The sequence below is a fragment of the Peromyscus californicus genome, unplaced genomic scaffold (assembly GCF_007827085.1).
Source record: "Peromyscus californicus insignis strain IS unplaced genomic scaffold, ASM782708v3 Scaffold_23__1_contigs__length_62951481, whole genome shotgun sequence".
Lineage (NCBI taxonomy): Eukaryota > Metazoa > Chordata > Mammalia > Rodentia > Cricetidae > Peromyscus > Peromyscus californicus.
This window is the reverse complement of record NW_026294534.1, coordinates 28,313,158-28,337,012: the sequence shown is the minus strand read 5'-3', so window position 1 is coordinate 28,337,012 and position 23,855 is coordinate 28,313,158. Positions and strand designations below refer to the sequence as shown.

At 44.9% G+C, this 23,855-nt stretch overlaps 1 protein-coding gene across 10 annotated transcripts in view; it reads right to left on the bottom strand.

Moving 5' to 3' along the window:
- Positions 1-10,634: 10,634 nt before the first annotated feature.
- Positions 10,635-23,855, bottom strand: part of Trmt9b (tRNA methyltransferase 9B (putative)) — a 71,870-nt gene continuing 58,649 nt past the window's right edge. For 8 of the 10 annotated variants that reach the window (XM_052752039.1, XM_052752043.1, XM_052752048.1 and 5 more), the window contains one exon: positions 10,635-23,513. In XM_052752039.1, the coding sequence (XP_052607999.1) occupies positions 22,504-23,513 (1,010 nt within the window). In that variant the 3' untranslated portion in view covers positions 10,635-22,503. The remainder of the gene's footprint in view (positions 23,514-23,855) is intronic. The other 2 variants (XM_052752047.1, XM_052752045.1) reach the window with 2 other exon arrangements.

The following is a 23,855-nucleotide window of genomic DNA, read 5'->3' as shown; positions in this document are numbered from 1 at the left end:
TACACAGTATGTCGATTAGTCATTGTCACCGAATCATGGTTAATCTGGTGGAATCAATGGCCATTGTTTCCCTTCTCAAGGTACGCCAGAATACTGTTGATAGCTCAAGGTCACAGGGTAAGGGACAGTACCAGCATCCACACCACTCGTGATTCTCTTCCATCCAACTTCTTTTTTTTTTTTTTTTGGTTTTTTCGAGACAGGGTTTCTCTGTGTAGCTTTGCGCCTTTCCTGGAACTCGCTTTGGAGACCAGGCTGGCCTCGAACTCACAGAGATCTGCCTGCCTCTGCCTCCCAAGTGCTGGGATTAAAGGCATGCGCCACCACTGCCCGGCTCCATCCAACTTCTAATCCTAGGTCACTACTGTGCTCCCCTGGCTCCAAGATGACCCCCGATAGTCCAGACTTCTAGATTCACACTCTTATCTACCATTCCTAGATCTCATCAGTGTTTTTCCGTGAGACAAACAGAGTCCAGCGGAGTTGACAAAATATCTCCTCTAAGACTAGGTCATAAAAGACACCAGTTTCTACCGTGATTGCTCTTGGCTGCCTCACCATGGAGGCAATCCACTGTGATGTTATGAAAACATAGGGACAATCTATGCAGAGATCTCTTTGGTGAGACCCAAGTCCACCAGTCATGCCAATGGATGATCTTTGGAGCAGATATTCCAGCCCCAATCAGGCCTTGAGAGGACAATAGTCCCAAGGGCACTTTGCACTTCAGAAGTCAGACACACCCAGCAGAGCCCAGCTTTCCCGACCCACCAAAGCTGAGATGATAAACGTGTGTTTCCTTAAATCATTGATTTATGGGTCAGCTACACAGCAATAGACAATTAGGCTGGAGAGATGGCTTAATGGGTAGAGCCCTTGCTGGGCAAGTGTGAGGACCCAAGTTCACATCCCCAGGGCACATTGTGTCTTATCTGGAATGCCAGTCCGCCTATAGGTGGAAGCTGAAGACAGAGCCGGAAGCTCAAAGGCCTGAAGGGCAAAGAGGCTGTCTCAAAGCAAGGTGGAGGACGAGGACAGACAGCTGAGGTAATAGATAAGTGATAGTCGACAGATAGACATTTCAGATGGCAGTGTCTCCAGTACACAGAACTCTGACAGAGAAAATCGACTTGAGGCTGTGTCTTGTGGAACTATACCCAAGGACACTCTCCTGCATAGGGCCTGGCTTAGCGGGCATCTGGGCTTGGATTTGAGGCCTACAAGCTCGAGGCTTTGGGATGTGTTGGGAAGGATAGTAGAATTGTATATGTGGGAGGAACAGAAATATGTTGTGTTCAGAAGAGGGGAACTGTAATGGTTTAATGCCATGGTTCTCAGCCTTCGTAATCCTGGGACCCTTTAATACAGTTCTTCATGCTGTGGTGACCTCTAGCCATAAAATTATTTCATTGCTACTTCATAACTGTTAATTTTGCTACTGTTATGAATCAGAATGTAAATATCTGATATGCAGGATCTCTGATATGTGACACCCGTGAAAGGGTCATTTGACACCCAAAGGGGCCACGACCCACAGATTAACCACTGGTTTAAATCATGTCCATAAATTATATGTTGGTGGATTAAAAAGACAGAACCCAACTCCTTTCCACCTGTGTGGGTCTTCATGACTCCCATGTAAAGGACAGAATGGAACAGCGGTGACAGTGTGTGTCTTTAGAGACAAAGTCATGAAGTGATTGTGTCTCCCGCATACTCTGCCTCTTTGATGGCTGCTTTGGGCACGCTGGGAGCCATCTCCCAGGAGAGGCTCACATGGGACAGAACTGAGGCTCCAGGCAGCAGCTCTCCTATACCCTCTCAGGAGAGCCTTCAGGCCCTTCAACTTCAGCTTACCTCTTGACCTCACCCTGGAGAGAAGGCCCAAAATGGAACTCCCAAGCTAAGTCACTTTCACAATCCTAATCCTCAGAAACAGTTGCAAAGATAAATGATTATAGTTGTAAGTTGCTATGTTTGGGATCAATTTTTCAGATAGCAACCACTTAGTAATGTCACTTCACTGAAAATCCACTCTCAATATGGTCACATGTGGGTTTGTTTGCCTTTTCTTAGTCCTTGCTCTTAAGTGTCCCACAGCCACCTAGAGAGTCCTTTTTCCTTTAATTATTAATTTTTTCATGGTATACATTTATTTATTCAATCACTGTATCTATCAAAGGGAACTTTGCTGTAAACGGAACATTCAAATGTTATTTATGTATTTAGTTTTTGGTTTTTCAAGACAGGGTTTCTCTGTGTAACCCTGGTTGTCTTGGAACTCACTCTGTAGACCAGGCTGGCCTCAAACTCAGAAATGTGCCTGCCTCTGCCTCCCGAGTGCTGGGATCAAAGGTGTGTGCCACTATCACCTGGCTTCAAATGTTTTATTATGTATGTATTTCCTGAACAGCCATTGTATGATTCTTTGGGGCATTCAGAGGACACAAATGTAACTGGGTATGTGCTACCCTTTTTCCTCATGGGGTTTGACTTATTTAAGGGGTACGAAATAGTTAGAAAACACTAATATATATTAAAATACAAATGATTTATATCACCATAGTCTATCTCTATATTTTTACCTTCCTTTTAAACTTAACTTATCATCTGGAATCTCTCCTACATTTTAAGAGCATTTCATAAATGTGTTAGATATGTATATATGTATATATAGTTGTATGCACACACATGCACACATACAAGAGCATGCACTCACATATACATGCACAAGTACAAATATCAAAATATACCCCTGAATTCACAAATAGCACACCCATATATGCATAATCAAACTGGGAAGCAGGACTCTATCCAGCCCACTGCCTAAGGAGCTGTTTCTCTGACTCTCACTTTATATTAATTCTGCCAGGATTTGGCTCTGGTTTCTTCCACTTAAACCATACTTGTGAGATTTACTCTTAATAGTAAATGTGGCAGCAAGTTGTCACCGCTCTGTTACATTAAACTATCCGAATACGCTTCAGTTTACTTTTCTGTCTGACCTTTGGTGAATGTTTAAATTATGTCCACGTATGGGCTATGGTGAAAAGTGCTAAGAACACGCACGTGTGTACCTTCTGGTACGAGGACTCGTTCCTGCTCTGTATTAGGAATGTAGCTGTGTACTGCTAAAGAATGTTTCAGCACGGCTTTGTCCTTTCCTGTCTCTACTGTCCTCTTACTTTGAAAGGCACCTTATGGGGGAGCTGTACATCACTACATCCTGCCCTTCCAATGCAGCCAGCAGCATGTAACAGTGTAATTCTTCTTACTTGAGACATTCTTGGCTAGTACCTAATCTTTATAGTGGATGGATGGAAACAGTATCACACTAAGATAGCCAAGCCAGTCTTACGTATATTGCACGCTTAAATATTTATACATCGTAAACATTGGTCGACCAACGACAAACAATGGCTATCTAAGCATACACAGGATATATGAGATAGCCCTTGGCTTTCAGCTTAAGCCTTACATTCCACCCTCAAATGCTGCAGAGCCATCTGCTCAGGAAACCGGTTTCTCCTGGGAATCAGTGCCTTTAGGGAGTGGAGGGCATTGCTGGGGCAGGCAGGAGGGGGGCAGGGGCGCTGGATTCTTTTCTCCAGGCTGACAGGAAATGCCTTCCCTGGGGGTCACTCTCTCTCTCTCTCAACACTTCCTGCTTCTTAGTTCTTCTCTTCAACGCTTTCCCTCTTGCCTCATGCCTCAGGCTCTTGCTTCTCTCCATTGACCTCCGGGGTTTGCAGGCTCTGTGTATGTGGCTGTGGTGCGTACTTGGGGTTGAGCTACGGATGATGGAACAGTGTTGAGCATTGCAGAGGAAGAAAGGAACGGGAAACAGCTTCCTCTTGGCTCCGGCTCAGTGTGGAGCAACCGTAAGACACATGTTCTTTCTTCCTGTCAATATTTACAGCTCCAATGATGCAGGCTACCAGGGGGCATCTTTCTGCATTTAAATTGCCTTCTAGAATGTGCTTCTTCCTAGTCTTATTTGGGTTTCGTCAAGGCCTTCTGAACCGAGTGCAGGATGTGTCTGTCTGCGTCTGTGTGCGTAGGACAGAGCGGCGAGCGGGGAAGTGGCCACCACACAGATAAATAATTGCAGTATTGTGTGTTGGATATGCTTTACGCTTCCTGGAAGGAATAAAGACATTCTAAACACACACTTGTACCCCCCCCCCCCCCTTTGGCTAACAGGCTATGGAAACAATGGACCCCAAGAAATTGGAATTTCCCCAGGAATCTCACGCTGGGAGAAGGAAAAAGCTGTAGCCTGGTGCCAGCCAGAGGAGGAAATTGTCCACTGGAAAGAGATTTCACACAGTGTTGACAGCCTAAAGGAGAAACTGAAGGCTGAATATTGGTGGGTGAATGATGGCCAGGACCACACCTCAGCAGAGGCTGCTTAGTCTTATACACCTAAACATCGTGTTATCACTCCCAAGGACGTCTTAGGGGGTGTCACTCAGCCCCTTTGTTCCTCTTCCCAGTATGACCATATTGAGTAAACACCCTTTCCCTGTTTTTCATCATGACTTGGGCTCTTTAATTGGCCCATTGAAGATGAATGGCCCAGCCCCACGTGTTAGGGCTACCAGGACCCAAGCTCCCACCCTAATAACGTAATAGCAATGACTGCTCACTGTTTACAAAATGTAGGAACTGAACAAAACTGAGCTTATTAAATTTGCTGTAGGAAGGGCGGGCATCCCAATAATGTCTCAAAACAAAACAAAACCTCCAGAGAGAAATAAAAAGAACTTCTAGTATTTATATGCCACAGGGCCAGGACAAGGGGTTTTAAGGTCCATGTTGCAAGGTGGCTTTGGGTCCATACAGCACTTCACCACGATAGCTTTTGGTGTGTTAGATGTAGTGAAATTAGGGTCCTGAAACTGTTTTCCATGGACAAAGTCTGAGTCTTGATATCTAAGCTCTTTGGCTCATGGTTGCTTTTGCCCTAGGGAGCTCAACTATCCTGGAGCAGGCAGAGAGGCTATTTTTGCTCAGCCTGAGTTTTGTTCAAAGAAAACATGGGGAGCGATGTTTTCTGGTAGGCTAGATAGAGAAAAGAAGGAACCACACTGCAGTGGTGAAGAGAGGCCGGTGGAGTCATAGAGCTGGAGAACATTACTTATCAACCAAAGAGTGGAAAATTAAGGCCCTCAAAAAAACCGGCTGGGTCAACATGGCGGGCTGAGCCAGCCACTAATTGTGTAATTGTGCTTCGCTGCACTTTAATGGAGTCTCCATGTCATTAGGCTCATAAAATTGGCTGCTTCCATCATGCACTGAAGCCACTACACATCCCTAAACCTCATATAAGAACAAAAGGGTAAGTGTGTTGGATTGGGGTTTAGGGTTTCAGGAGTGGGGAAATATTCATCCATTCCTGGAATCCCCTGTTTTAGTCTAACTTATGAATAACCCTCCCTTCTGCTAATTTTTTTTTCTCATAAGAAGAGCGATCCAAAACCCAGAGAGATGGAGAAAGGCTATTTGGAAAAGCTCTTACTCACTGTAGTGGTTTGAAAGAAAATGGCCCCCATAGGGAGTGGCTCTATTAGGAGGTATGGCTTTGCTGGAGTAGGTGTGGCTTTGTTGGAGGAAGTGTGCCACTGTGGAGGTGGGCTTCGAGGTTTCACATATGCTCAAACTATGCCCAGCGCCTCAGTTCACTTCCTGTTGCCTGCACAAGTTGTAGAACTCTCAGCTTCTTCTCCAGCACCGCACCTTCCTGCACATCGACACGTCCCCCCCTTGATGATAACGAACTGAACCTTTGAACTGTAAGCCACCCCACTAAATGTTTGCCTTTGTAAGAGTTGCCATGGTCACGGTGTCTTTTCACAGCAATAGAAACCCTGAGACACTCACCTTATAGGTATGTACTATGTCTCTGTAATAAGACTTCCTCCTAATTCCTTGGTGTGGCTTGTTTCTGAGTTCTTTCTCCATGAGCAACACAAACCTGGAAACACTGCAAGGACCAAGGAGTTTACTCTTTCAAGCAGAAGGTCATGTGGAAGTTGCCAGAATCAAAAATGGAGTCACTGGTGTCAACAAGACAAAAAGTTATGCAGAAAGGGTTCTCGTAAGTATGATGGCTTCATAGTAATAATCCAAAATGGCTTCCCAGGACCACAATTTTGCACAAGGACCACTGAAATCTCATACAAAATTTTGCTTCTGTGGTAACAGCTGCCTAGTGAAGGTCAAGTCAACCTCAGGCTGGCATCACCTTTGTTTTTCAGTGCTTGTGGAGAAAGATTATGGTATCAAAACACATTATGAAATCTCCCCATTTTGTCTTTAAGAACTTCCTGTCCATCATCTTTCCATATGCCTAACCATTCTATTCCCAAATGAGCATCATTACTCTTTAGACGATCTCCATTATTTAGGTTGACAGGGGTGAAGACGCTGGAGCTGAGTGATGTTGGAAGCCTGAATGTGAGGTCTTCAGAAGGTTTCTCAGACCACAGTGTTGGGGTTTGGTGGTCTGTGCACGGGCAGATTTTGATTTTATGCGTGCTGGCTGGTTTTATGTCAACGTGACACAAGTTACACTCACCAGAGAGGAGGGAGCCTCATTAGAGAGGAAAGGAGTTGAGAAAATGCTGCTGTAAGATCCAGCTGTAAGGATTTTTCTTAATTAGTGATTGATGTGGGATGGCCCCGCCCATGGTGGGTGGAGCCATCCCTGGGCTGGTGGTCCTGGGTTCTGTAAGAAAGCAGCTGAGCAAGCCATGAGGAGCAAGCCAGTAAACAGCACCCCCACATGTCCTCTGCGTCAGCTCCTGCCTCCAGATTCCTGCTGTTTGAGTTCCTGTCCTGACTTCCTCCACTGATGGACTGCAATGTGGAAGTGTGAGCCAAATAAACTCTTTCCTCCCCAACTTGCTTTTTGGTCATGGTGTTTCACCACAGCAATAGAAACCCTGAGACACCCTGCTTCCAGGATCCTGGGTGAGGCTGATGCTTATTGGTTCGAGGGCTACACCATGGGTAGTTGGGTCCTAGACCAACAGACAGTTGTGTAAAACCTTCCAGGCAGGCATGAAATGATCAGGAGACACTCAGGCGATTGTGCGGATGCAGTGTCTGGTGTCTCTTGAGAAGTTTGTGCCATGAGGTACAGGTAGGGAGAATAGCCTAACTGGGGAGGCTTCGCAGGCACGGGAGCTAGGCCTTGGCTCTGCAAGCTGGAGTTCCTTTGCAGGACTACATATTTAAAAGGACTCAGATGTGGAAGGTCTGCTCTGATGGATTCCAGGTGGATCCTGTTCACTGGTATGTATTAAAAACTCTCGAGTCTTTTTGTTGCTGTTCCTGTGTATGTTTCTCTTTTTCTCTTAGTTCTTATTTTGTTGACTCAATCATCATGCACATTTATGGAGTACAGTGTTATATACGCATTAGGTAAGGATCAAAGCAGGATGCCGGACATCTCTGTCACCTTAAATAGCTAAACAGTCTGGCTGCTTGCACCAACTTTACCTCGCATGGTTGCTGTAACTAGCACCAAGGTCCATTTCACAAGGAAAGGAGAGCCTGGGGAAGGATTCTACGGCAGGTTTGCTTCCTCAGTGACTGACAGCCCAGCGGAAGTGCAATGATAATGCCGCGCAGGAGGCCAGAGCCAACAGAGGGCAGGGCTTTGGAGAGTTCCTTCCTGTGGAACGGTCACGAGGAAAGACCTTGAAGCTGGGGCTCTGGTGACAGTGCCAGGTTATCACACTGAACTTAAAGTATTTTCGAGCAGTCTATAGCCTGCAGCAGGGTGCTTCAGTCTGCAGGCTTCTGGGAATAGCCTACCTCTGGCAACCCTAGGTCGGGACGCTAGGAACAATAAAAGTGTGGTATTGAGGATACTAACAAACTGTCTGTGGCCCTGACCTTAATCTAATCTATCCCTAACACTTTTGTGTAGGCGGATGTCATATCAGAAAAATGCTTGTTTAAATTTGAAATTCAGAGTTTGATCTGCCAATTCTAAACATCGTTGGTACTTCATGCAGTCTTTGGGTTTGAAATTTGGTTTTCCTTCAGTCAGCCAATACAGGTATCTAATGTGTTTCTTTTCCTAACTAGAAAAGAGAAAGTCAAATGTGAGTTGACCCCCCGGGGGTTTTTGTGAGTTCCCTCACATGTTTGGAGAGAACGTAACCTATCTGACCATGTACTGGGGTTCTCCGCAGCTCTTTCCTTTCCTGGAGCTTTGAGTCTCCAGCCCAGGATTCATCCTATTTAATTATCCCAGGACTGTGATCATTAATCCAGTTTTATAGGTGCAAAAAATTGCACACATGAGGAAATTAAAGCTCAGAGGGTTGAAGCAACCTAGTTAAGACAGGAAGTGTTGACAGCAGCAGGAGACAGGTGGGGAATGGAAGGATGGAAGAATTTTAAGATTCTTTATCCATGATGCGCCAAACCAGAAGCATCTGGGACTTAAGACTCTTGTGGATTTGGGAATATTTACACATACATAACGAGGTCTCTTGGGGATGGGACCTAAGACTAAACACAAAATTCATTTACACTTCATATGTTTATGCATCTATCCAATAACTTTGTTCATGGAGCTTTTTACATGCCTGTAGCATCATGCCAGAGCTCTGAGTTTCGAATCTGTAGAGAGTATTTCAGTTTTTGGACTTTAGGGTTCCACACGAAACCTGGACTTCCAAGAAACAGCCGTTTGTTTACTTTGCTGCCTCCTGGCCGCAGCTTACTGTACTCTCGAGATTCTCACGTCTAGCCTCAGACGTTCCTCTTGGAGACAGAGCTGAGAGGATCCATGCTGCTCAGAGAGCTGGGAGGATGGGCACTCAGCTTGAAGTGAGTCTGTCCTCCCAGGGAAGGGCTTGAAACCAGAAAAGCAACACACCCAAGGCTTGGTTTTTCCAAGTCCTCACCTCCTGTTTTTTTCAGAATTTCTCTTCATCCCTGAATTGGACTCCCCAGGACTAGGCAAGGGTAAGTGCCTGCTGTCAGGAAGAGATTAAGGGTATGGGCACTGCTGAACTCATCCCCAGTGGCACCAAATTGTCCTCAGTGAATGATCAGCGGCATAGGCATGGGAGGCCCTAGAGTAGCCAATGAAACAGAACCCCGGTCGCTGTCCCCACGAAGCCCTGGTTCTTGGGAAGGCAGAGAGTAACATACGCTAGAGCAGTGGTTCTCAACCTTCCGAACGCTGCGATCCTTCAATACAGTCCCTCTTGTTGTGGTGACCCCCCAACCATAAAATTATTTTCATCATTACTTCGTAACTGTAATTTTGCTATTGTTGTGAATCGTAATGTAAATATCTGTGTTTCTTGATGGTCTTAGGCGACCCCAGTGAGAAAGTTCTTCTATCCAAAGGGTCTCAACCTACAGGTTGAGAGCCACTGCTCTAAAAGCTTTCCCACCAGCGATATTTTTGGTAATGAGGACAAAGCTGGCCACACCCCGTAAAGGAGCTGTGAGTCAGGTTGCATGCATGTCTATTACTGAACTGTTTGTGTAAGTACCTTTACAGGGCTGGAATTTAACTCTTAAAATAATTACCACTGTAACGTCTCACACTGTAAATCAGTTATAAAAAACGGCTACTCCCAAATGATGCCTATAAAATGATTATTCCCCCAAAGAATGTAAATATCTGTGTTTCCCCGATGGTCTTAGGCGACTCCTGTGAGAGGGTTGTTAGACCCTGAGAGGGTCACAACTCACAGGTTGAGAAGCGCTGTACTAGAGAAATAAACATGATCAGAGGTGACGTAGAGGAAAACATAGCACTGAAGGAAAACCCTTCAGTGCTATGTTCAGTGCTATGTGGGAATGTGGGATTGTGGGGTTGTGTTGGTACAGTGAGGAGGAATGTCCACGGGCAGCTGTAAAACGGTTGCCAGGGAATCCAGGTTCAGAACAAATCCTTCTGGGCCACAGCTGGAAGAAGGTGGGGGGATTGCTTATATTCCAGAGAAAACCATTCCTAGGGGAGAGACTAGAAAGTGCAAATGTCCTGAGGCCTAAAACTTTTGAGCAATAATGAGGATCCAGCGATACCAGGGCAGAGAAGCCGAGAGGAGCCCAGTGTGAACGTTAGAGGAGTAGGACCAGGTTCTGAATGGGATGGCTGACTTTCTTAGGACAGGCAGTGAGGGCAGCCATGATGGCCAGCGTCTCAAGATGACCCAACCCCCCTTTGACTCTCCCTAGGTGGACAGACCTTTTCAGTGACCCACGGCCTGTGTAAGCCACAGGAGCAGATTGTGGGGGAGCAGATCCTTAGCTGGTACTGGGGTACAGTGGGGAGATACCTGGACACCTCCCAGTATGATGGATCTCATGGATTTGATCCAGCTGTTCTCGCTCCCCATTAACAGTTTTAACTTGTTCTGTTGTTGGTTTTTTGTTTTATTTTTTCGAGACAGGGTTTCTCTGTGTAGCTTTGGAGCCTGTCCTGGAACTCACTCGGTAGCCCAGGCTGGCCTCGAACTCACAGAGATCCGCCTGCCTCTGCCTCCCAAGTGCTAGGATTAAAGGCATGTGCCATCACCGCCCAGCAGTTTTAAGTTGTTCAAATCTTCACATTTCAAGGTTTGATGATTTTAAGTAGTTCAATATCACATCAGTAGCTAGAAATCAGCCATTTATTTCTTTTATACACATTAACTTTCCCAAAACATTTGCTTTCATTCCCCACCACAAGTACTATTCTTACCTATTCACTAAGTGGCATTCTATCACATGACTCTGCAGCGGTCCATGTTGAAGACGCATCAACCTGCCTCCATAGACTCTTGTTCTTTTTTAAAAATTATTATTTATTTATCTTTATGTGCATTGATCTTTTGCCTGTGTGTATGCCTGTGCAAGGGTGTCAGGTCCCCTGGAACTGTAGTTACAGACTGATGTGAGCTGCCATGTGGGTGCTAGGTATTGAACCTGGGTCCTCTGGAAGAGCAGTCAGTGCTCTTAGCCTCTGAGCCATCTCTCCAGCCCCAACTCTTTTTCTTTTAACAGTGAAATCTACTTGAATTCCTATCTGGGCATCTACTTACTCGTTACTGGTAGTGAATATGGATTCACCTTCTGAACAATCAGAGCTTCAAAGCAAGTTTTCAGTTCTCCAGAAGAGGGCAGTCTTTCTCCACATTTCACACCGCCATCCCCGTCGCCGTTCCTGCTTATCTTGCTCTTGTCTGGTTTAAAAACATCTTAGTTGTTTCTGCTCTTTCTTCTCATTGCCTCTCTTCATAGGGTCCACTTTCTTTTATCCTCCTGAGTCTTATTTCTACTTCTAAATTTGCTGTCCCAGCTCCTGCTGGGTCTCCTCAGGTGGGCTGCCCTTACCTCCCTGGAGTCTCAACTCCTTCCTCCCTTTCCGACTTCCAGCTGCTCTCTTATCCAACAGAGTGTTTCTGAAGCACCTGTCCAGACTTCTTCAGAGCCTCTCTACCACAAGCAGGGGAAAGCCTGAATCTGTGACTCCCGTGTTCACGATCACTAGAGTCAAGCTGCTACCTGTTTCTCAGGGCTTCTTTCCTTGTCACTCACAAAACAACCTTCTTATGGGTTTTGTAATAATGACTCAGGACACAGCTGAGTGCCTTCACTGTCATAGATAGATGTGGCCTAGCCTTTGTGAGCCTCAGCTTCCTTCTATACAAGGGTATCAGTGACACCTACTTTCAAGGTTGGTTTTAGAAATAGATGGTACTATAAACATTTCTGGTCTATAGAGCCTACGTAATAAATGGTGTATTGTCACCATCAACAAATGATTCTAAGCCTCCCAGATCCCCTTAGTGCTGTGGGATAAGGCTTTTGTACACTGGTTTAATAAAACTCTGATTGGCCAGTAGCCAGGCAGGAAGTATAGGTGAGGCGAGTAGACCAAAGGAATGCTGGGAAGAGGAAGGGCTGAGTCAGGAGTCGCCAGCCAGACACGGAGGAGGCAAAATGACAAGGCAGAACTGAGAAAAGGTACCAAGCCACGTGGCTAAACATAGATAAGAATTATGGGTTAATATAAGTGTAAGAGCCAGTCAGTAACAAGCCTGAGCTAATGGCCGAGCAGTTATATAAATAATATTAAGCCTCTGCGTGATTATTTTATAAAAGGCTGTGGGACTGTGGGTGGGAGATTTGTCCTGACCATGGGCCACATGGGCCACAGGAAATCTTCTGACTACACCTTAAGAATTGCTCAACCCTCTGCCTTCTGTCTCCTGACATTGTGTCCCTAAGGGCTCACCTTTAATTCATTTCTTCTTTTTTTGTAAAATTTCATTTAAAGTTATTTACCTTACTTACTTGGTATGAATGTTTTGTCTGCATGTATGTATATGCACCACATGAGTGCTTGGTGCCTGAAGAGATCCACTGGAACCAGGGTTAGAGGTGGCTGTCAGCCACTATATGGGTGCTTGGAAGAGAACCTGAGTCCACTGCAAGAACAAGTGTTCTTAACTGCTAAGCCATTTCTCCAGTCCCCAGGCTCATTTTTCCTTCTTTATGATAACTTGCCCCCACCACCCTCAAGTGGGCCCCTAGTACTATGACTACTTGGTATCATGAACAAGGCAGACAAGCCCCTACCCAGGTGACAGGCATGCCTTGGGAGATAGAAGACTAAGGGAAGAAAATGTGTGTGATGAGTTTCAAAAGGAAGTCAACCTGACTCTGGGAAGAATCAGAGAGCAGGAAGGTATGTGGTTGGTATGATGATATATGGTATACCCTAATAAAGCTTGCCGGAGGATCAGAGGACAGAGCCAGCCACTAGATTAGACACAGAGGCCAGACAGTGGTAGCACACACCCTTAATCCTATCATTCGAGAGGCAGAGATCTGTTTGGATCTCTCTGAGTTCAAGGCCACACTGGAAACAAAGCCAGGCAGTGGTGGCACACACCTTTAATCCCAGCACTTGAGATCTCATGTATTTGCTTGTGAAGGACACACACCTTTAATCCCAGGAAGTGCCGGCTGGGCAGAGAAAGGTATATAAGGCATGAGGAAACAGGAAATAAAGCAGTTCAACTGAGACCCGTTCAGGTGAGGACTCAGAGGCTTTCAGTCTGAGGATTCATGGAAACAGGATCTGCTGAGGAGTTGGCAAGGAGAGGTTGGCTTGCTCTGCTTCTCTGATCTTTCAGCTTTCATAAAAGACCATCTAAGATTGGAACAACAGGTTGGTATTAGATGCCACCCACAACTTACCTGAGAAAGTCACACGAAGGCTAAGCTGGAAGCATGATCAAGTCAGACCAAGCAGGGAATAGGAGAAAATTCCAGAACAAGAGAAACAACCCCATCTTTTCTATCCCACTAGGTTTTTTATTTTTAAAGGTTTATTTTTTATTTATGTGTGTTGCTATGTCTGTGTACCGTGTGCATGCCTGGTGCCCACAAACACCAGAAGAGGGTGTTCGATCCCCTAGAACCCGAGTTACAGATGGTTTTGGGCCACCATGTGGGTGCTGAAAATCAAACTAAGGTCCTTTGGAGTTTCAATCAGAGCTCTTAACCTCCAAGTCATCTCTCCTTATCCCCATATCCTTTTAGGTTTTAATTTACCAAGACCAAGAACTAAATTTTATTCTCATTAAGTCTTCAAAGGTTTCTAAAAAGCCCTTTGCCCATAGAATCTGTTTATAAGTTGTTAAACAAAATATGGAGAAAGTAGATTTTTAAATCACCATGTTCAATCAATAGGGGGCAGAGTTCTGTCTACTGTACCTTCCTTGAAGCAGTACATGTCTGAGGCCTAACACAGCAGTGAGAAAGAACCTTAACTTCTCCCTAGATCCCTTCCCTCTGAGCCTAAGGACTTAAGGAATGGGTGGGAAAGGATCATTCTCCAACCATTCTGCCCATGTAGGGCTGTGCAGGTCACTTTAATTCACTGTTTTAGTAAAACACGGCAGTGTGGAATCAGACTCGATACCTACCAACCGGTTTTCATTGTGTCGTCTTGTGGAGCTTCGAGGTGCGGCTACATTGCTTACGGTGATACCTCATTGGCATCTGGAGATTATAACTTTGGGCAATGAGCACCTCCTGTACATTAGGATGGGGACAGCTGTCTCACAGGCAGCACAGAACCCACGTGGCCCACTGTCCCACTTACAGTCATGCTCATGCTCAGCCATTCTGTAGGAGACTCTACTCAGCTTCCCAAACACCTGCCCTTGTTCAGACCTACTGCGACAAGAGGAGCCACCCGGGGTCAGGCTCCTTCTGCTCATGGGACAGCATGTGGGGGTCTGCTCATGTCCCAAAGGGCTCCTTGCGAGTGAGGCTGTCTAAACCTTCCTTTCCACTGATTAACCCTTCAAGGACTGGTGCCTCAGCTGAGTGGGAGCAGTTTAGGCCTCAAATACCTTGATTTCCCAGGAGTGGAGTATGGGGAACCAAGTAGGAAAATTGAAAGTTTGCTTCCAATTTTAACTATTAAGAAAACTTTAAAGCCTGCCATATGTAGCCAGAAGGTTTCTCTGGTCCCACCTGGTCCCTCAGTCTGCCTGGCCCCACAGTCCCACAGCCACTTATAAAACAATCATTCAGAGGCTTAATATTATTTACAAACTGTATGGCCTATAGCAGGCTTCTTGCTAGCTAGCTCTTTCATCTTAAATTAACCCATTTCTATTAATCTATGTTTTGCCACATGGCCGTGGTATTACCAGTCTGCTGGCATCTTGCTTCTCCTGCGGCGGCTGGTGTCTCTCTTTCCTCTCCTTTCTTGTCTCTGTCTATCTGCTTGGATTTCCCACCTGCCTCTAAGCTGCCTTGCCTTAGGCCAATGAAGCTTTATTTATCAACCAATCAGAGCAACACATATTCACAGCATACAGAAAGACATCCCACAGCAGACATACGCCTGGTAAATAGGTAGTTTTGAAGCTAACTTGATATTGAATACTTCAAAAATCGAAGATGAACACAAAGAGGAAAAAGTGTGACAGTTTATAAAGACCAGAGTGACAGGCGTTTTTGAACTGGAAGCCTTCTACCAGATTCTCCAGCTGACATTGAGGGCCAAGCAGCACTCTGATGATGGCCCCTTCTGAGAGCACAGGCAAGGGGCAGGATGCTAAAGTACCATCTGCTACTGGATTGCATCTCCTTGCAGCTTCATGGAAGCCACAATGGTGCCAGGTGCAAATCCCTACCATCACTCTCCTGCAGTTATAACCACCTGACAGCCTGCAGATGGAGCAGGTCGAAGGTCAAGCATATAAAGAACACAGTGTCACTTTGGGATGGTCTACTACGTCTTTATTAGTCTTAAAATATGTCTTTTAAAAAGTAGATAGTATTCTTTTTCTTAACCCATTAAAGATACTGTATTATTAGATAGTTAAGCCAGCTTCCAGACAATGGGAACAGGATTCCAGTACAAACTTGTCCAGTTTTGTTGAAGTGTAACGAGAAGTGGATGAGTGAACTAAATGGTACCTGCTGTGACACACTGAAGAAAAAAAAAAAAGCTTAATTCTGCTTATCTAGCACTATTACTAAAGAGCACACAAACATATAAATAATCAAGTACATATCACAAGCATACAAATTAAACCATTTTTAATATTTGTTACGAAAAGATCCTGGCCGTTGTTAGTTAATGCAAATAAAATATCTTTAAGTTGTAAGAATCAAGATGCTGTTTTACCTCAATTTGTGCTCTAAAACTATTGCTAGTTTCCTCTGGGGGAACAAAGTCAAGATATCTCTGTATTGTAGGAAAAAAGAGCTTTACACTCTTGACACAATTACCTATGCCAACACCAGAGAAGGCACGAAAGCATCTAGCAATTGTCTTACATGTTCTTGAAGCAACAACAAACGCCAATTCACTGAAATGAATTTCTATGGTAGTTGCTAAGTTCATGTTTTCTACAAGTGCACAGAAGAACTTTTTCTTGGTCAGTAGTGACAGTTGACGCTGGAGGTCTAGAAATATGCATATGCACATATATATTTACATACACAGTTAAGACCATCAGAAGGACCTGGCACATAGGCACATACACATTCAGAGTATCTTGGATATTCCACTTATATGTGGGTCTTAAATATTGTCAATGTTCTGGATAAACAAACAGGAGAATTTTGAATCTTTGCCATACATCAACAGACCATGTAAGCAGAAGTTTTAGGATTGGTGTGTAGGAAAAATATCTGTCTTTCACATAGTTTTCCTCCTGGGTGAACACAAGTACATGTATACTTCTTGGTCTAGGAACTTTGATGTCTGGCTGCACTAGCTACAGAGGAGTTGCTATGACTCACTTTCTTCCATGAGGAGGTAGGAGCCTTAGACAAATAAATAACTAATGTGGAGAAAATCGGTTGTTTTCATGTGGTCAAGAATAGTTACACTAGAATCAGCTTTATTTTTTTCCCAACTCAAGTTGAAAGAAAGACAAAGCATGCATTTGCCAACTGGGCACCCGATTGGATACCAGCTCTCACAAGTGACCCATCAGATTAGCCAGATAGATTACCTGGCAACATAAAGTGACCCATTGTCTGTTTACAATCGATTGAAGGAGAACCTTCATAGAGGAGGGACACTCTGTGGGGTAACACAGCGATGAAACATTTCTACTGTTGGGGTACATTGTAGGTCTCAGGGTGAACAACACACTCTACAGCCTGGGGATGGAGATGCAGCTCAGGGAGTAGAGTGCTTGCCTAGGATGCGCCAGGTCCTGCATTGGATCCCCTGCCCCACATAAACCAGGATTAGGTGGCTCAGGTTAACCTCAAGTATATAGCAAGGTCACGGCCAGCCTAAGATGCATGAGACCCTGTTTAAAAGAAAACAAAACAAAAACACTGTACACTTCACAGGATGCATTTTCTGCTTGGTTGCTCCCTTTGTTTCTGTTTCTCTCTCCTGAAGAGTGCTGTGTGTGCTGGTTTCAGTCCTTGGCTGATGATACCGCCCCCCCCAAGATAGGGTCTCTCTGTGTAGCCCTGGCTACTCTGGAACTTGCTCTGTAGACCAGACCGGCCTCAATCTCAGAGATCTGCCTACCTCAGCCTCCCAAGTGTTGGAGTTAAAGGCCTGTGCCACCATACCTGGCTGTGATGAGATCTCTTTTCAAATTCTTACTTCAGTTTTTTTTTTTTTTTTTTGGTTTTTCGAGACAGGGTTTCTCTGTGTAGCTTTGCGCCTCTCCTGGAACTCACTTGGTAGCCCAGGCTGGCCTCGAACTCACAGAGATCCGCCTGGCTCTGCCTCCCGAGTGCTGGGATTAAAGGCGTGCGCCACCACCGCCTGGCCTTACTTCAGTTTTGTATATGACAGAGGCTGTGAGGATGGAGTTCATAGATTCAAAACAAGTTCTGGATTCTGAGCCAAGACTGGGACCAGAGAATTTGAATAATCAAGTGGGGCCTCTGGTCCCCTTGCATTCCCGTGGACTGTCCTTCGTCAGCCGAATGAGTCCTAGCATTCCTTTATCTGTTGATGGGATGAGCCTGTTTGTGTATCTGTCTTTGAGGAAAGCTTATAGTTACAGCATTTCAAGTCTGAATATATTGGATCCCTTCAAGGGATGGAATAATTACTTGCTCTTATGTAATTTTAATGAGATCATTGTTTAAAATAGCAGATTGCAGAACAGAAAACAGGTGCAGTTGTAGGAAATGAGTCGGAAAAATAACATGGGTTGGCTTACTAGGGGCCTGCATGCCTTCCAAATGAGTTCATATCTTATCCGACAGGACACATTCTTTTCAGAAACACACTTACAGAGCAATTGTGTTAGAGGGTGGCCATTGGCCTGGAGTCAGCTCAGTTAAATGAAGTCTGAGTGCTTAAGACAGGCATCCTTCATGTTAATTAATATGCATGTGTGATCCTCACCAGCACCCTTACCCCAGAACAGGGGTTTGAATAGTGTTTTACTAAACTAAAAATACAGTATGATCACAGGCATACAGCAAATGCAAACAGTGTTCCAGTGGGACACTTGAACTTTAGGTCATTAAGTCTAATATTACGTCAACTCAAGACCCCAGACATGTCATGGCTTCTCATCATTTGTATGTGGGGCACTGTACGACCCTGAACAAATGGAGTCAACGAAATCCCTGGGTTAGCCCTCATGTTCTTCACACATAGAGCAGGAAACTAGATATAGGCTTTTTAGAAGGTTAGAGAACCGTAGGAAAGTGATCAGAGTGTTGTGATTGAGGACTTTTTTTCTAAGTAAAATAGATTCTAAGATAGATTTATAATTGAAAAAAAGAAAACACAGGGCCGGCGAGAGGGTTCAGGGAGTATGGATGCTTGCCACCAACCACGAAGATCGTGGAGGAATGAACCAACTCTTGCAAGTTGTCTCCTGACTTCATCATACCCACACACATGCACACAAAGACAGAGACACACAAGCACAAATAAATCCAAGTAAAAAGTTGACAAGAAAGGCTGGGCGGTGGTGGCGCACGCCTTTAATCCCAGCACTCGGGAGGCAGAGCCAGGCGGATCTCTGTGAGTTTGAGGCCAGCCTGGGCTACAGAGTGAGTTCCTGGAAAGGTTCCAAAGCTACACAGAGAAACCCTGTCTCGAAAAAAACAAAAAAAAAAAAAAAAAAAAAAGAAAGAAAAGAAAAGAAAAGAAACCAAAGGGGAGAGAGATGCATAGTCCTGCTTAGTGCCTTTGCACAGGGGACCATCATAGTTAACCCTGAACACTCTATTACCTGCTTAGCATGAAGCCTGGGACCCAGCAGGTGTGCATTGTGGGGAACTGTGGTTATAAACCCAGGCTGGAGCCAGAGCATCTGGGGTTGAATCTTAGCTCCACCTTTAACTAAATGGGTGATACCTACTGTCCTTGTAGACTCTGAGGATTTAGCACACTTTTTTCTGTCTTAAATGTTATCTGCAAAATGGGAACGTAAGTGTATTTATCTGAGAGAGCTGTGGAGAGGATTACAAACAAAATAGTAAACGTTGGCTACTATAGTTAGCTGCTGTTATTATTTCCCAATTTTTATGTTCAGAGAAAGGGAGTCTTGGCTTTATCTGTTTTTTATAGTCTAGCTGTAGAGCCAACAGCCAATTTTCTTCTCTCTTCCAAGCTGGGTGTTCATAGCCCAGTTTCTTTTTTTTTTTAAAGATTCATTTTTATGCTTTAATTCTGTCTGTCTGTCTGTCTGTTGGTTTATCTGTCTCTTTCTCTGTGTGTGTGTGTGTGTGTGTGTGTGTGTGTGTGTGTGTGCCTGCATGTGTGTGGGTCTGTGCATGTGTGTGAGTGTGAGTGCAGGTGCCCTTGGAGTCCTGAAGAAGCATTTATGAGCTGCCCAACATGGGTACTAGGAACCAATCTCAGATCCTCTGCAGGAATAGCAAGCACCCTAAGTCACTAAGCCACCGCTCCAGTCCCTCACACCTCATTTTAAGGCATTTTCTCCCATACTAAGTACAACTAGGAGTTCCATTTTCTATTCTCCTGGGAGCCCATATATTTGAAAGACCCACCAGTGTTCATTTGTTCGGTGGCAAATAGTATACAAGTACATTCACATTCCTGATTTACATTTGGATAATTTCCTGTCTGGCCTGCCTTCCATTTCTGCCGACTCCAATGAAGGTCAGTTAAACACAGGCATCTTTGGTATTTAGGATCAGGATGGAGGAGATGGGGAAAACTAGAAACAGGAATTAGTGATGGACTGTACGGGGACGTACGGTAAGAGGGAAGGATCAAATCTATCTGACAGCCAGTGTTGTGTGCAGCTGGTCTGCAGTTACCATAGCACACCAGTCTGATTTCATCACTCTGCCAATAAGCAAACGAAACAAAACCATACAACAAAAACCCTCCAAAACCTAGTAACCCAGAGAAACTAACCCATCACTTGGCCTTTGGGAAAATATCACCTTGATTGCGTCTTTTGTATACGTCAATGCATTTGTCTGTTTACACAAAGTTCCCTTGCAAGCCAGTGAGGCACCACTAGTCGTACCTTTAAGGATTCTCTAAGAACTTCCCTGAACTTTCCCCTCCACGTCAGACAGGGGGACTCTGTGTTGATGTCACGAAGGAACTAGGAAAACATCATTTTGCTTATGAACAATGGATGGAGAAGATTTGCAGATCACATCAGACAGATCAGTGGATTAACCTACACACAAGCTTGTTAAGGCTGATGGACACACACTGTCTCCGTTATGACTTGTGTTTCTCTCTGAGGACGGCCATGGAGATGAGCAAGCTTTTGCATGGTCAAGATGTTTACATGAATTTTCAATGGCTTTTTAATCATCAAAAGGCAAAAATTGAATGTAGCGGTGCTTTTCACAAGGAATCCCCTCCCCCCCCAAGAGTGGTACCCACTCACTAGTTTTGCTGAATATACAATATAACATCTGGGTGCATAGAATTCTTGTGCTTTACAGACAAGAAGAGTGCAAGATCGCTATTATTCGTGTTCACGATTCTGTCAACGCTGTATGAAAATCTCTCTCCCCCAATAACCATTCCAAAGGCCTTTTACTACAAAGTGGCGTGTATGTTTATTTTATGAGCTTGCTCAGACATATTAGCTGGCAAGCTATCCTGTCACGCCCTAATGAACTGAGTTCCATATAACGACCTCTAAGTGGCATGTTCCGACCAGAGAGAGGTGATGTCAAACTCAGGTGTCTAGCAGCAAAGACAAATGGGTGTAGTGACAACAGACCTGGTGGGTGGGGAGGGGACCCCACTAAAGAGGTCATCAATACTAGTTTGGAGTTACCGTTTCTCCCAGGAAGCCACCTGTCCATGCAGTTTCATGTTTTAATTTGAAAAATGGAAGGCACACTCCCTTGAATTCTAAGTTCTACCTTATCCCTACGTCTATTGTCATTGTTTCCCGTACAAAACATGCATTGAAAAATGCAAATCCCATGTACCACTTCCACATCGGGGGTGAGGTGTTCTGACTTTGGAGCGCGAAGAGGCTCACTGATTTCCCCAATACCACTTTAAAGCCATCTTTGAATTTTCTTCCAAAGTAGCTTCATTCTGTTAAGTTCTAGCCAAATCCCTGAAGAGGGTAAACACCAAATAAACGTGATCCATTACAATTTTTGTTAATTTTGTAGTGGAAAAAAATAAAATGAAGATTGGATTTTAATCCAATATCCATCATTACATTGGTCCAGAAAGTATGATGACTATTTGATTTTCTGCTTATTAAAGGGTGATCTGGAACCGTATTCCTTGGCCAACTTATTTTTTGTTTCTCTCAAGTCTGGTCCCTAGTTATGTCATAAATTGTTCCTTGGGGATCCATGACATAGAATTAAACAGACCTGAGGTTTAATCTATATAAAAAGCAGCAATAGTGCCCGGTCTAATCACTGCTCTATAGAGTACCAGAAATTCAACCTATAAGTAAGTTTTGATTCTGTCTAGATCATTGATACAGTGAATCTAATGTGGTCACCATTAAGAGTAAATGCCTGGGCATGCAACAACAAATCCCAGTTATGTGTCCATCAAGGCTAAATACACAGCACTCTTCAAATCTTTCCTAACAGTCAAAGTAAAAGTGGTCTAATTAGACTCTCAGATATCTCAGACAAGCACTTCCTGGTCAAAAACTCTTTGGTTAATTTTGGCACTATCTCAGCAGGATATTTATGCTTCTAATATCTTTGGGGGAAATGCCACCAGAAGACTGATAACATCTCCCACCCATGTAATGGTCTCTGCATGCTAACAGTGTTTTTATTCTTTTTCCTCTATCTGTGTGTGCATAGATGCTGATTCTTGGGCATGCCAGCTGCCTGCTCGAAGACAAAGCCACACCCTCTGCTAACAGTGCCTTTAAAACCCTTTGGAACAACACAGAAGATGGTGTTATTTACAGTGATCATCCTGAAGGACGTTTGCATGTGATTTAGAAAGTCTGGGCAATACTTGTGTTTCTCTGCATCATATGAATGTCTCTGAAGGCTTGGAGTAGATAGACACAAAGCCTGAAAACAAGACACCCCCACAGCAAGTCTCAACAAATACACACACAGCAGCCGAACAGGCGTCCTTGTTACCTTCCACACAGATCTAAGTATCGACCTGAGAACCAGCATATATATATATATATATATATAAAACTGCTTCTAAAAGATATTTAACAGCAGAATATTTAAAAACCAAAAGATAATACTGACACTGAACTTACACTTATTATAATATTTTCATCTCCCGGAGCAATAAAATCAAGCCTGTACTGAAGTACATTTTCTATTGCTTCCGCAGATCCTTTTATTGACATTTCAGTAGACAAATCCTGTGGCCGATGCAGCAAGCTCCAGGTTCTGTGCTTACTCAACTACTCAGAGGATCAGGTCAAAGTGTCCAAGGACCATCTCGTACCTGGATTTGAAAACAATGAAACAGGATGCTGATTCAGGTGCCCACATCCCCCGCAGTGGACAGATAACGGGCCGCCTCTGAAGCCCCTGACCCAAGTGGTGTAGTTATACCTAGCTCTCCCTTTTCTCTGCAATGATGCACCAGTTACCATGGTCATTGCCGGCACTCAGAACGTGCAGCTCGGACACACTCTCCTGCAGTAGTCCAGACAGCTCACCTTCCCGGAACACATGGTAGTAGCGCATGAAGGCCCTGGAATCCGGAGCATCCTGCTGCTCCTCCGCGTAGCTTGGGCCTTCTGGTTTGGAATCTGTAGAGTCAAATGCAGAAACTCTCCTTAATATTTTTCTGGCAGAAGGATCAATGACGTTGTCTGCAGCCACACTGTCTCTGGTGTCAGCGATGTCCAGAAAATCGCCGCCCTCCTTCCTCCTGCCCCCTCCTCCCCGGTGTCCACTGAAGTTCTCTGAACTGCCCGGTGCTTCCAGCCAGCCCAAGTGTCTTTGAAAAGATGTGTCTCCAAACACCTCGTCCAAGTTTGGTTCTTTTGTTGAAAACGTCTCCTGGGGATGTAAGTCTAAGCTGGGGTGTCTGGGAGGCTGACGAGAAACAGTGCTATCGGCCCAGCCCTCCGTGATTTTCATGGGTCTGGCTCTTTGAGTTTGCTTCCTCAGGGTTGATTCATCCAAAGACCTGGAGAAAAACCAGGAGCGGAAAGATTTTCCAAAGTTGTTATACAATCCATTCGCTTCCTCGCCTTCCTTCGAAACATCTTCACAGCAGGTTCTTGCCATCGCAGGCCCGTCGTCCATGCTGTGGGACCGCTTGGAATCGCACCTGCCCTGAAAACACACCGCGCAGCCGCAGGCGGAGCCAGGACCCTGGTGGCCTTGGCTCGTGGGATGCCCACACGGATGCCCCCAGGACTGGTGGGATTCTGAGAGCCGCCGGGAGCAGAGAGCATGGTTCCATGGCACCAGCACGTCCTGCTTCTCGAAGTGTCTGTTCTTCTGTTCCATCGCCCAAACGTAAATCATCAGCTGGCCTCCAGGAGCTAAGACCCTGGCCATTTCCTTTATAGCTCTAATTCGTCTTTGTCTTGTGGAAAAATGATGTATGACTGAAAAAGGAAAACAGAACAGAAGAACACTTAGAGCTCACTGCGCATGCATCATAGGCATAAACACATACATAGTGATGTGTTTCCACAGAACAGTGATGAAATTCTGACCTAGAGCGAGCCTTATCTCCATCAACTGGAGAAACAACAAGGGTCTGTATACTGAGTGGTTTCGTGTGTCAACTTGACACAAGCTAGAAGTCATCAGAGGAAGGAGCCTCCTTGAGATCCAGCTGTAAGGCATTTTCTCATTTAGTGATCAATGGGGGAGGGACCAGCCCGTGGTGGGTGGAGCCATCCCTGGGCTGCTGGTCCCGGGTTCTATAAGAAGCTGGGCTGAGC